Raw genomic sequence first — 13,878 nt, forward strand, 5'->3', positions numbered from 1 at the left:
TCTCTGTGATGCGCGGCCCGGCGGGCCCGGGGGTGACACGGGCTGGGCCCGGCACACGGGCACACGGACAGCGGGACCCCTCTCCGGGTCCTACGCCGGAGCACGGTGAGCCGGGCAAGCGACAGCCCAGCTCCGCGGCAAACGCCGTCCAGCGCGGCAGCACTTTCGGTGCGAGCGGCCCACGCTGCCGCCGGCCGCACCCGGGGGGCACACGGGCCGCGCCCCTCGCACAGGTGCCCCCGCTGCCCCCCCGGCCCCCGCCGCGCCCGCCCCGCGCAACCTGCCCTGCCCGGCGCGGCCAATGGGGCGAGAGGGCGGGGAGCGGCGGCGGAGCGGCCCGGGCCGCCCCCGCCCTCCGCGGCGAAACTCGGCGGGAGCGCCGCGGGGGCTGAGACGGTGCCCGCGCTCCGCACGGCCCGCTCGGCTTCGCTCCGCTCCGCACAGCGAAGCGCAGCGCACCGCCGGCCGGCGGCAGGGGATGAGCCGCGGCCACCGCGCTCCGGCACCTTCTCACGCCGCCCCGAGGGCACCTGGAGCCGCCGCCCCAGTGCCGCGCTGAGCCCTCCCCGGCGTCGGTGCGAGAGGCGGTGAGGCGGCTCCGCTCGGCTCGGCTCGGGCCGCCCCGATCCCCCTCCGGGCTGGGCGCGGAGCGCTGCGGCAGGAAGAGGCAGCCCCGGCTCCCTCGGCTGCGGTCGGTGGTTGACGGACGGCACCTCGATTCGGCCTCATTTTAGGACTTTTTTTTTCTTTCTTTCTTTCTTTCTTTTACTGAAACACACCACTTTTTTCTTTTTTCTTTTTTCTTTTTTTTTTTTTTAATAACTTCTCGCGCATTTGAATTTTTACTTTCGCACTATACAACCCTCTCCCCTCCCTTTCTCGGCTTTTTCTTTTCGGACCCGATCTTGCCGTCTCTCAGCTCGCCAGCTGCAGCGTGGGTATCATGTCATTCGACCCCACCATCATGCCACCTGGGAACGGCTCCGCCAACGGGACCGCCAGCGGGGCCGAAGGCGGGAAGCCCCCCACTATCCCCACTGTCATGTTCATCTTCGGCGTGGTGGGCAACCTCATAGCCATCGTGGTGCTCTGCAAGTCCAGGAAGGAGCAGAAGGAGACCACTTTCTACACGCTGGTCTGTGGACTGGCCGTCACAGATCTCTTGGGGACCTGCCTGGTGAGTCCGGTCACAATTGCCACTTACCTGCAGAACCGATGGCCAGGAGGAGCTGCACTGTGTGAGTACAGCTCCTTCATCCTCCTCTTCTTTGGTCTCTCTGGCCTCAGCATTATCTGTGCCATGTCTATAGAGAGGTACCTGGCCATCAACCATGCCTATTTCTACAACCATTACGTAGACAAGAAGCTGGCAGGGCTCACACTCTTTGCCATCTACGCTTCCAACGTGCTGTTCTGCGCTCTCCCCAGCATGGGGCTCGGCAAATCTACTTTGCAGTACCCTTACACTTGGTGTTTCATAGACTGGCGAACAAATGTGTCCACCCATGCAGCATATTCCTACATGTATGCGGGCTTCAGCTCCTTCCTGATCCTGGTGACTGTGATCTGCAACATCCTGGTGTGCGTGGCCCTCATTCGCATGCACCGCCAGTTCATGCGACGCACGTCCTTGGGGACAGACACCACCTCCAGCCGTTTATCTGACTTTCGCAGACGCCGGAGCTTCCGTCGGATGGCTGGAGCAGAAATCCAGATGGTTATTCTGCTCATTGCCACTTCCCTGGTCGTGGTCATCTGCTCCATTCCTCTGGTGGTGAGTAACATCATGCAACCCTTCTTCTCTTCCATCACCCTTACTGCAGAATATTTTCTTCTCTTAGTCTGTGTTTGTCAAACAGATTCCTGTTGGAATAGGTGCTTATTTGTGGCACCTATAGTTGGTGTCACAAATTGTTACACTAACTCAATGGCTGCTAGCATACATGCGTGGTTAAAGGAAAGTTACACTTACAGAAAAAGAAACCTGCTTATCCTGGAGTCCTTTACTTGATTAAAACAGAGTGCCAAAAATCTCAATAATTGTTTCACTGTTCAACTGGAATCCACGTAGTAAAATCCTGAATGCTAATGGCACTTTAAAGTTCACCTGCAAGTTTAATTTGTGATAAGTGAGGCTTGGGGCTGGCCTGCATTTCTGGCTGTTTAGTGTGTTTTTAAAATGTGCATGCTGTTGCTGTAGGGTGCAAGACTCCCTGATGTGCAAAAGGAGGAGAGTTGTGTTCACTTGGCACTAGCAACATACAGAGTTTTTCACAAGCAAAGCCTAAGCTAAGCTTCCACTCCTCGGGGATTCATGCACCATCTCTGGGGTAGGTCCCACACAGGCATCCTTTCAGGAGTTCCCCACACAGTGGGAGGAGTGAACTCAGTGGAACCACCTGTCGGTGTATTGCTCAGTGAAATGAGTGTTGGAGGAATCTGGCCCACATGTGCCTTGAGATCATGCTGAAATGTCAAACAACATTACAACTAACTGCTCATTTTCTGAAAAGGCTGATACAATTAGTGTTATTAAATTGAACACACAGGATCCACTTTTTTCTATTCCTTCACCCTATCTTCAGGAAAGACAAAAAAACCCAAATCCACCAGCTAAAGGCAGAGTTCCTGCTTGCAACAGCCATTATAAAGCTTGTCAAAAATCCTGTCCTACTCTGGCTCAGAGACATTAAACAAATAGTTGGCTTGCCTTATGTGCCATCTTACAAAACACAGTGTAGGGACTAAAGCAGTGGCTGTCAGACAGAAGGTCTTTTTAGAAGGACTTTTTTAAGGCGGTTTCTTGTCAGTAGGGTGATCCCTCTGTCACAGAGAGGGGGTGCCATGTATGTCAAATAGAGCTGGCCAGCTGGAGATGCAAAACAGTGTCTATCACTATAAGGAAGTTTGGAGAAGTACATGTGAACGGGACTCAGGTGTCAGCGAGTCTGACCCCCTGCTCAGAGGAGCTGTAATGGTAAGGCTTGGTCAGAGCTGCCACATTAGTGACAAGCAGGAGCTAGTGAAGTGTGGCTGTCCTGCAGCACCAGGGTCCCAGCCATTACCAAAGGCCATCTCCTCTCCTTTGGCGTTGTCACTTGGTGTGGTGGCAAGGCACGACCGAGCATGGTGCCATGTGTTCATTGCCTGACATCTAAAGGAGGCTGAGAGGTGCTTCCTGAGCTGCACACAGGGTGTCCCCGGGAGGAGCACATGCCTTAGACGGAGGAACTGTGCCAGCCTGCCCGGCAGTCCAGCTCCAGAAATGGCCAGGGTAAGCTGTCTCGCTGCACCAGGATGTATCAGGTGGCCAAAACCCCGACAGTACTGGGTGGTGACAGTACTTAATTTGATTAACCTAGCATCAAAACAGCTACTTCATGAGAGAACAATACTGCACTTTCAAAAGGGTGCTTGGTAAATGCAGAGAACGAGTTCTCTGAATTAAATACATTGTCATGATGTGTTGGACTTAAGCAGCTTCAGAAAACAAGCAAAGCCTTATCCTGTAGCAAAGCAGCAAGAGGAGTGCTCAGAAGTGAATGTGAAATGCAAAATGAAATAGTTTATATCCATTTGTACCTAGGCAGTCTTTTAAATAATGCTTTAGAAAAAAAAAAGGCGGGGGGGGGGGCAGGAATCAAGAGGGATGGTTTACCAGAAGGTGAACTGGATTGTTGAGAGTTAAAATTAATGAACCTGGGTGAGGCAGAAAGTTTATTATTTAAACAGTAGCTAGTGAAAAACTTGCATATAGCATAAGTATGTGAAGGTGCAGGTGATAAAGTTGTATAGCTCTCCCAGACCTTGATTTCACTTCATACAAAGACAGAGTACTACCTTGGGAATGTTCACATAAGTTAGGTTTTACCTGGTAAAGCAGTATGTATTTTCTCTATCTAAAGTGATGTAAGAAACTCTCATTTCATTTAGATGGGTGACTAAAAATAAAAGGAAGCTTTTTCTAAAAAACAAACCCAAATAACCACATATATACACATCATCACAGTGTCCAGTGTGGTTAAATTTCCTCATTGTTAAGTAGCTTTTTAAAGTCTTTTGCCTCCCTCTGCGGGAATAAGCCACAGCCACTTGTGCTGCTTTGTGCCGTGATGAACTGCCAGGTATGCTGCTGTGTTGAGCCCTCTGGATGCACGGACACTGACGTTATGGGAATGGGGAAACACAGAGAAGTAACACCTTTATACTATAAATCCCTAGAAAGAGCCATTAGGCAAAGTAGATTACTAATATCGACTAATAGACTAATCTAGACTAATAGACTTACATTTTCATGACTCGGAGGAGTTTTAAGGAGTCCTCAGGTCAGCCTGGCAGTCATCAAGAACCATAAAAGTGGTGCCAGCATGATTCAGATACACAAAGCAGGCTCAGAGGGTGCTTTGTGACTTAAGTTTTCTTTTGATGAGCTGACTTCCCACTGATGATTTCAGCTCAATAAACCATCAAGTAAGTCAAAGAAAAGCAACTTCTGAAAAAGACACATCTTTTAGAACAAACACTTTCTAAGATTGTAAGATAGTAAATGGGGTCAATCCAACAGGAGCCACTTACTATGGTTTGATAGAAAAACGTTTCAAGATCTGAAGTATTAAACAGCCCTGAAATAACTGAGTCACAGATAACAGCAGGTTTTAATAATGAGATGCTTCAGCATATGATTTACACATAGGGTAGTTGAGAGTTTTAGTGATTATTCATAAAATCTGCAAAAGTTTAAAGTAACAGGTGCTGTAACAAAATTATAGCGGGTTATGCAAAATGCTGAATAAACTTGAGAAAAGGATGATCAAATATATCAAGGAAAAAAAGATGAATGAAAAATAGATTTGTGCAGGAAACTTGATATCAACTGATGTTTTCTCAATGTGGGGTATGAAATACATGAATCTGACAATAGTTTAAAAATTAAGTAAGAAAAGCACATAGCTTATGTGCTGACTCGTGTCTTGACTCCACATGGCTTATGTCATCTCTTAAAATATTTTGAGCTATTTAGAAATTAGAATTGCATAGTGTAAAATGTAGGGAATAAATTATATTAGGAGAGATTTTGTCAAGAAGAGAGCAGAAAGTTTTATCTGGCCTTTCTGAAAACACTAAGCTGTTTCAAGAGTAAATAGGCACACACTACTCAAAGTCTGGAATTTACTCCAGCAGCCTGTCAAATACTCTTAAAAATTTTAAGTGTGTGACCTTCTTTTTATTCTGACCACCGAACATTATTGTTAAATTATGGTGATATGAAAAATGAAGCGTAATGTTTCAGGGTGTACATCTTGTTGATTGCATTAAATTATTAGGATTTTCTAACTTGCTGTTTAATTGTTCTAATTGGCTTGGCTTGGCTGGTTTTAACTTTTCAGTATCAGGGACTGTCCATGCAAGGTGTCAGGCATGATTTTTTGGCAGTAGAGTAGTCACCAAGCAGACAGTAAGACCTTGAAGGCCAAAGGTTATTGGCTTGTGGAGCTGCAAAACTTGTTCCTGCTTACTACCATATGTTTTTTTAATTTATCATATCAGCATGTGGGGAGATTTTGAGGGCAGGTGGAAACTGTGGAAACAATTACAAGTGTGACTGTAACTATAAAAGTCACTTTATAATGCTTTGTAGGATTAGAAATCATGACTTGCATCTGTAGTTAGTAAAAAGGAAAAGCGCAAACAGCACAAGGACTCTGATCCTACAAGTGCCTCTCTGGAGCATAAACTTGACGTACCTTCAAGCTGTGTAGTTCTTAATTGCAAATAAACTGCTAGTGCTCTTAAGATTTGTTGTCTGAATTATACAGCTGCAAACCTAATATACAAACCCTATTTTTCAGAGATCTGAATTGTTCTAGTTTGCTTCCTTTTTTAATATGGATTTCAAATTGCACAAATCCAAGCATCAGATTAGATAACTTATTTAGCAGTGCATTCCACTTACTTGGCACTTGCTTAGAAAACGACAGGCAATATCTTTTATCACTCTACCTCCTGCAGCAGAGAACTTGTAGCAAAAGAGGGTACATCTCTTGCTGTAATTTTAAGTGATCCTTTACTGAATGTTGCTTCACCAGTAAGTAAAGAGGAAAGAACTTAGGTTCCTACACAGATAAATTTTTACTCTGTTGTGATTTATGTAAGACAAAATAGGTCTGAACTGATAAATGCATATGACACTCTGGGGAATCCATTTTCTATGGGACTCTTCTGGGAAGTAGAAACAGTTTTGTACAATCAGAGTTTTCACTGACTAGGTCCAGTCTGTGAATCGTTAACCTCCACATGGTGCATAGCTGTCAAAAGGAAATACAGCATGCAGAGAGAGCATAGAACGAGCTGTCCTGTACCATTAGCAATAATCCCTTTCAGCCATCCTTTCAGCCACACTGGGAGACATTTTTGTCTTTCCATAAAGTCTGCCAGGTGGCAGAAAGAGGTGGAATAGGTACCTCAATTTCACGTGCTGCTTATCAAAAGAACAATCCAACTATTAAATCACTGACGTGTAACTATAGCTCTGAGTTTAAAAAAAAAAAAAGTAAGCTAGGTCTCCAGGTTGAATTGAACTGTGTATTTCTTTAGCTGTCTTCAAAGTATTCCTTCTGTTTTTTGTGTGGTCTGGGTGGATTTGTTATATACATAAGGCATATACACACATACACATTATACATCTCTGCACATTATACACACATATTGTACCTACGGACACATACACATTATACATATCTACACTTTATACACATAAACACATACATATTAAATATATGTACACAAACACACTTCATACATATATTCGCATTATACATATACACAAGTATTATACAAAGATCCACACCCGCCGCGGGGCAGCCACGCCATCTAGCGGTGTTGCCTGGGAGCAACAACTTATTTATCAATAATTTATTTAATAATCCTTATTCACAGCATTAATAGGGAAAGCTGCTTACAGAACAAACAGTCAAATTCATAAGTAACATAATAAAATTAAGATCTTATAAATAAAATTATAATTAAATTAGTTATAAATTAAATTAATAATGAAAAATAAAATTACATCTGAAATAGTTTAAAATAAAGCCAAGTATTAAAAAAAGGAGGAAAGTTTCTTAACAAAATTTTTTTCAAAAGCTGTAAAAATAAGTTCATCATGCATAAGAATACCCTTTGAAGTACCTGAAGGGCATGTTTGGCCTAACAGGTCAATAAGACCAAGAAATTAGTAGTCACAAAGCCATCTGCAGTGTTCTAAATCATTAGAAAAGTAACTGTGGATAAAACTGGCATTACTATATTGCTTTATAAATTCAATATTTCCCCATATCTTGAGTTCACTAGGTTACCCATAAACCTAGAGAGAAGTACTGAGGAAGGAAATACACTCAGTCATCAGTTTGACAGTCCGTTTGAGAGATACTGTAGGCAGAGGGCTTCCACAGAGGGACTGCGTTATTCTAAATATACCGTTGCCATTGATCACTTTGGAGAATATTCCATCTCTGAATACTCACAAGGCTGAATGCCCCCACATTGCCCTCCTACAAGAAAATTTCTCAAGAATTGGGAAATTTTCCACCGAACTTGGATGGCTTCACATGGAGGACTTGTAAAAAAATTACGTGTGAGAGCTATCCTAATTTGGTTCATCTATTTAAATTCTTGCTTGCCTCCATGACTGTAACCTCATAGCTAGGCAGGCCTTGATTAATTTCAGGAGCCAAGGATAAGATTCTAAAAACCTCTTAAATTTGCTACTAGATTTTTACTGTATCAGATAAAAATATAATTAAGGGATCTATTTTGACTTACCTGAAGGAGCCTGAAGAAAATAGAATCTTCCATTATTAACTTTTCAGTGGCTTTCCTAAGCCTTTCTCTAACAGGACACTGCTTAAGTTTTGCTAAAATGAGAAGAGATATTTGAGACTAATCAACACAACAAATTCCATTGTGGACTTTACCTTATAGCAGCATTTACAAAAGTGGCTTCTAAACAAGGAGAGAGACCAGCTGAAGAAGAAACTAGCAGAGTAAGCTGAAGAATACATTTCTATGTAGAAGACAGGGCCCTTCGGTTTTAAAATTTGTGCATGATAAACTAGAATTATTAATAAATAGTCACTTCACACATCAACTTCATCATCTTAAACTCTTGACCATTTCATCAGTATTTTTGTAAGTAAAACCAAAATGCTGGCTGTATAGGAGAAAAGAGTACTCTAGTCCAGTACTGAAATAATCTTATTATCTTGGCCAGTTAAAAATCTCCTAGCTGGGCGACCTGTGTTTTTGGGGTTTTTTTCCTCTTTTTCTTTTTTTTACACTTCTGTATTTCTAAACCATGCTGCAGCAAGCAAACACTTGTGGTTATATAAACAGTTCCAATGAGGACAGGTGCCAGGAAAATACATTTCTAAACTTGGGAATCGACAACTCAGGACTTGCCTACAGAATCTCATGTACTTGGATTATCATGTGTGTTTCAGTTCATTTCTAAGTGATTATTGCTAGAGGAACTGGTCAGTTCTTCCCAGTTACTTAGCTCTTTGCAGGGTGCATGAGACTTGAGGTGTACCAAGGAAGCAGGATACGGGTCTATGTCTTTGTTCCTGGGAAATTTGAAAGACTGCAGCCAAAATTTGGAGTTTCAAGGATTAAATATGAAGTAAAAGAGAGAGAAAAAGCCAGTCTTTTTCTACACGTAACAATGGTGTTACAATTTTCATCTGGTTTTATTTTGCTATTTCCATAAATGAATTCATGGCTGCCAATCTGAGATGCCTAACTTTGCCAGCCTGCTCTCTTGTCATAGCTTACATCTGCAAATCTACATCTCTGCTTTGAAGTGTAGCTTTTGTATCCTGATGCAATTATGTAATTGTGTCTTCCTTCCCCTCCTTCTCCTTGGGTAGGTCCGCGTCTTCGTGAACCAGCTGTACCGGCCTGGATCGGTGGAAGATGTCAGACAAAACCCTGACCTGCAAGCTATCCGCATTGCCTCGGTGAACCCCATTTTGGACCCGTGGATCTACATCCTCCTCCGCAAGACTGTGCTCAGCAAAGCCATCGAGAAGATCAAATGCCTCTTCTGCCGCATCGGAGGGGCTCGGAGGCAGCACTCGGGGGGCAACTTCAACTGTGTGGATGGGCGCAGGACCTCATCTGCCATGTCCAGCCAGTCGCCCTCCTTCATCTCACGCGAGCTGCGGGAGATCAGCAGCACCTCGCAGACGCTGCTGTACTCCCCGGAGCTGAGCGAGGGCAGCGTCGGGGGCCGCGTGCTGCTCCCGGGCCCCAGCGCCAGCTCGGCTCAGTCTGACACCACGTCCGTAAGGACACTGCGGAGCTCCGACACCTCGGACTCCTCACAGGGACACGACTCCGAGAGCGTCTTCCTGGTGAGCGAGATCAGCTCTGGTGGCGGGGCCAGCTCTGCACCCAAGAGTGGCCCTCTCCAGGTCACCTTCCCCACAGAGACATTGAATATGTCAGAAAAGTGCATATAGACAGCCGTGACAGGCATCAACCCTGGGGATACTTCCTGGTACATTGGAAAAACTGGTGCAATAGATAGGTGTTCTGCCTATTCGTGGGAAGAGGGGTTCAGCTGTGCTTCAAAGGGCTATTTTTCTCTTGCTGTGTGATGGGTACATTTCCTTTAGACTACTGAGGACTGTGTGGAACAGACACTGCACTTGGGCCCTGCATTGGAAATGGTACAAAGCAGGTCTGATGGGACTGGAAACATGAATTGCCTTGTGTTGTTGTAGGACACAGCAGAGCTACTGTGCCTCTGGAAACAGAAAGACCCCATCACTTGCTTTTTTTCTTTATTTCTTTCCCTTTCCAAGTCTGGTAGAGTTGTTCTTGCCCTTTCTCCATGGCTGCTCAGCTATCAAGAGTTTGAGCTTCTGGTACTAGAGCTGAATATGAGGCAGCTGCCAGTAACTGGACATAGCTACTTAAAGAGCTGCCTGCAGTAGGATTTTTAAGTGTCTCACTAAAGCATGAAAATGTGAATTTTTATCATTGTACATATATCAGGATTGAAAATATTTAAAAGTGTATTCTTCTCTATGAGAAGGTTGTTATGAATACAAGGTATATAGAAATGATTGCCAGCCTTCTCTTCCCTCAGTATTTCCTGCTGATAAGGCATTCTTAGCTTAGATTTGTTGTTCATGTTAGATTCACAGCTGATGAGATAATTCTTGAGCTGAGAATACATAAGCACTTTCTGAGTGAAATGGGAATATATACCTTTCTAAGAGAGAAAAAGAAAACACATCCTTCTAGTTAAGAATATTCGTTTTCAGTATGTGTATATACTAAAAAAAAATTGATTTTATTTATGTTCTGAGAATGTTTTTCTGTGTAACACATAGCACCTCTCTGAGTACTTTGGCCCACAGTCTGCACACCTTAGGCACACACTTAACATTGCCCATCAGAGTGGTCCCTCTGCTGCCAGGGAGACTCCTTACATGTAAAGTTAAGGACATATAGAAGTGCTTTCAATATCAGGGCCTGAAACTTTCAACTCCTGGTTAATAGTCTTAATATTCACTTTAGTTAAAGCATCACTGATGTAATAAAGGTATTTTTTCATAACATTTATCATTTTACTTTAAATAGTAAATAGAATTTTATGACTGTGTAATCTGATACTCCATCAAATAAATGTATGAAACCATGGAAGCAGAATCTTCATTTAAAGTATAGATTATATAGACCTATATCGCAGTCTTAAACACCTTGAAAAGCATTCGTTGCTAGAGTTGATGACAAACACATCACCAAAACCAGCTGTTAACCACTGACAAAAAGGAGTTTTGTGTTTTATGTTGTAAGGGTTAGATCTTGTTCCAGAAATACTGTGTATCAAAATAATTTTGTACAGATATTTGGGGGATGTTTTGTCAAATACAAAGCATGTTATGTTGCTTAAAGTGTTTTCATGTGAATGCTACATTGTAATGAAAATCTTGAGCCTTATGTTGATATGTTTAAGCAGTTGTACTGACCAAAGCAACTTTGGGGATCACAATTAAATGGAAATGTTCTGCTTGATCTCAGATGTCTACATGAGTGTGCCATTCAGTGCCAACTTCTTGCCTTAACAAGCCTCCCATCTTGGAATGCTTTGCACTCAGCTACTGCCAAAACATACTTTGTCCTGCAAGTTTCCAAAACACCGTAACATGATCACCATCAGCAAGAAGCAGCTGTCATCAAAACTATCCCCAAGAGCACTGACATACAGCCACAAAAATTCTTTATTTGCACAAAGATATTTCCCTTTGATAGGGGAAGAGTTGAGCTTGTTGGCCTTCATACATATAGAAACTGAAGTTAAATCTCTACACAAATATTTGCAGCAGCAGCAGCGGCCACTTTACACCAGTTAAGCTGGAGAACAGTATTGCCCAAGCTCCTACTGCAGCTACAGATTTGATACAGATCTACAGATAAAAGATCTGCCTGAATTCTTTGCAATTAAACCCCCTCACTATGGTCTGTTGCTTACTAGTGACCAACAAATAGAACAGACTCACCATACTTCCTAAAGCAGGAAATAGCACCTGGCAGAGCAGGAAGGTGGGACTGCCACTGGCAGATAACACCACATGTACCAATATGTGACCACACCTTTGCAGCTGGCCCATGGCAGCACACCAATATTATTGGTACTTTATGCAATGACAGAGTTGAGTATCTACAGTATGGAAGTATTTAAATAAGCACAGGCACACTATTTTTAAAATTGTTTCATTTATATGCCTTTATTACTCCTTGTCATCATTACTGATGAGAACTACACATAGTCTGAAAGAGCTTTAAGCAAGAATAGACCATCTTAAATAGCTTCCCTTAGCACAGGATAGGCCTGAGGTCCTCCTGCCACCAGCATTCACAATGTGTCAGTAGTGAACTAGACTCATTATCAACATGAACTCCCTCAGGAATGAACTCCATGATTCCCAAACAGCCCATTAAGTCTTCTGAACTTACTGGAATTGCCTACCACAGCTCCATGGCAGTGCACAAAGGCAAAATCAGAGCATTTCTGTTGCCTAGTTGCAAACACAAATGAGTGTTTAAGAGTAGTTGGGCAGGACTGGGCAAGTGTGCCTTTTTTTAGGGTGACAGTAGTGACATCTTGTTCACCTGTCCACAGTCCCACTCAGGTTTAGCACCTTCCTCCAATGCTGACCACAGACACATTACTGGACTACATTCCTTGGCTTCCCTGAGCTTAACAAGTCTAAAATAAGGCTCCAAGTTTGATAAGTCTAATTTGCCACATGGAGTTTAAAAGCTTATTTTCTTGCTAGGTATTATGAGTAGTTTCCATATATACAAAAGGGTTTCCTTTCTCACACATCAATATCTTCCCTATATTCCCAAACCCCAGAGATCCATATCCCCCTTTCACATCACCATCCACGTTCCCCAGTCCTCCCTGTTCACAGAAAATGTACACAAATTTCTCATAGCAAACTTGTATCTCTCAAACTCTGTCCACCCTGCTAGTTCTGCGACTGGCAGTCCCCCTCCCTCACTTCCAGCAGCGTCCTGCCCACATGTCCCAGACCCAGATCACCGCTTTGCTGAACCCTTTACAGAGACACTGCTAGACCTCCAACCCTTCAAGCACACCCCAAACCCTTTACAGAGACACTGCTAGACCTCCAACCCTTCAACCACACCCCAAACCCCAGCCCCAGCTCAATTTAAGCCCCTGTCCTGTGGTAGGGCTTGGAGGATCCACCCACCACAGGCAGGATGAGAGCCAGTATCTGTACCAGACAGTGGTTTCTGTGAAGATCTGTAGATTAGTTTGAATCTCTGATCCATGGTAAGTTAGCTTTATGAATGGTTTAGGGTGTAGGATGTACTCTCAGAGGGCTCGGGCTGTTTTAAACCAGGCTCACACCTTCCTGCTGTGGGGAACACCCGTGCTGCCTGACCCGAGCTGGTGCTACGGGCCCGTGCCAGTGCACTAACAGGATCAGTGTAATCTGCTGTCTGCAAAAGGCACAGCCAACATCCTAAGTCAGGAAGCTTTTGAGGTTTTATTTTTGCTGCCAGACACAACAGCAAATCTGGTCCACTTAAGGCAGATTTACTTTTAGAGCTACCAAATAGCACCAGGCCTTTGCACTCCAGGCCCTCCTCTAGGCCTGCCAGCTTTACAGACCTAGAAACTCAGTGAATCTCCTGCTTGATCCCCTCATCTAATCATTCCCTTTACAAACCTTACAGCTCCTAGCCTTGTGGCTCTTAGGCAATCAGCCTGAAAGCCAGGCAGCCCAGCTGGCAGGATTCAGCAGTGACCCTGCTCCAGAACCACAGCCCTGGGACGCCAGACAATCTGGGATCACCGTGTTAACGTGACAGTGACAGACAGCAAACACACAGCTCCTGCAACCTGCCAACAAACCAAGCCCACATGCTTCTGCTTTCCTGTGCCCCAGTCCTAACTACAGTCATTATAGTTTTATAGCAATTCTGTGAACTCAAAATTAATTAAGATAGCATCTCAATGCTAGTATTTTACCTCCTTTCCCTTGGTTTTCGGACTGGGAGGGAAATTACCTTGTGTGGGCAAGCAAGTTTCCAGTGCTACCTCTCTGATCTTGATCTCTAAACCCAGAGTAAACTGCTCCATTTGCTTTTTATCCCTCTCCATGGCTACTTTTAAAATCCAGTATCTTACGGTATTATCAAGCAGGAGTCACTGTTCTGTTATCTGATCCTTATTCCTTTTTTACCCTCTAGTATTGTCAGAAAGGATTTATTTCTCTCTCAGTACATTTAAGGTTTTTAAAGATATTTATCTCAATCTATGAGAGTGGAAGTCACATG

The 13,878-nt window shown here is 43.9% G+C and overlaps 1 protein-coding gene across 1 annotated transcript; it reads left to right on the top strand.

The window, feature by feature from the left end:
• Nucleotides 1-465: 465 nt before the first annotated feature.
• Nucleotides 466-9,515, top strand: PTGER4 (prostaglandin E receptor 4; the record flags this gene model as incomplete). The annotated part of the gene is made up of 2 exons (XM_084224812.1): nucleotides 466-1,774; nucleotides 8,922-9,515. Exons 1-2 carry the CDS (start codon nucleotides 944-946, stop codon nucleotides 9,513-9,515), a joined length of 1,425 nt encoding a protein of 474 aa, XP_084080938.1. The 5' UTR covers nucleotides 466-943.
• Nucleotides 9,516-13,878: the final 4,363 nt, after the last annotated feature.

Source organism: Fringilla coelebs (genome assembly GCF_963513975.1).
Source record: "Fringilla coelebs genome assembly, chromosome: Z".
Lineage (NCBI taxonomy): Eukaryota > Metazoa > Chordata > Aves > Passeriformes > Fringillidae > Fringilla > Fringilla coelebs.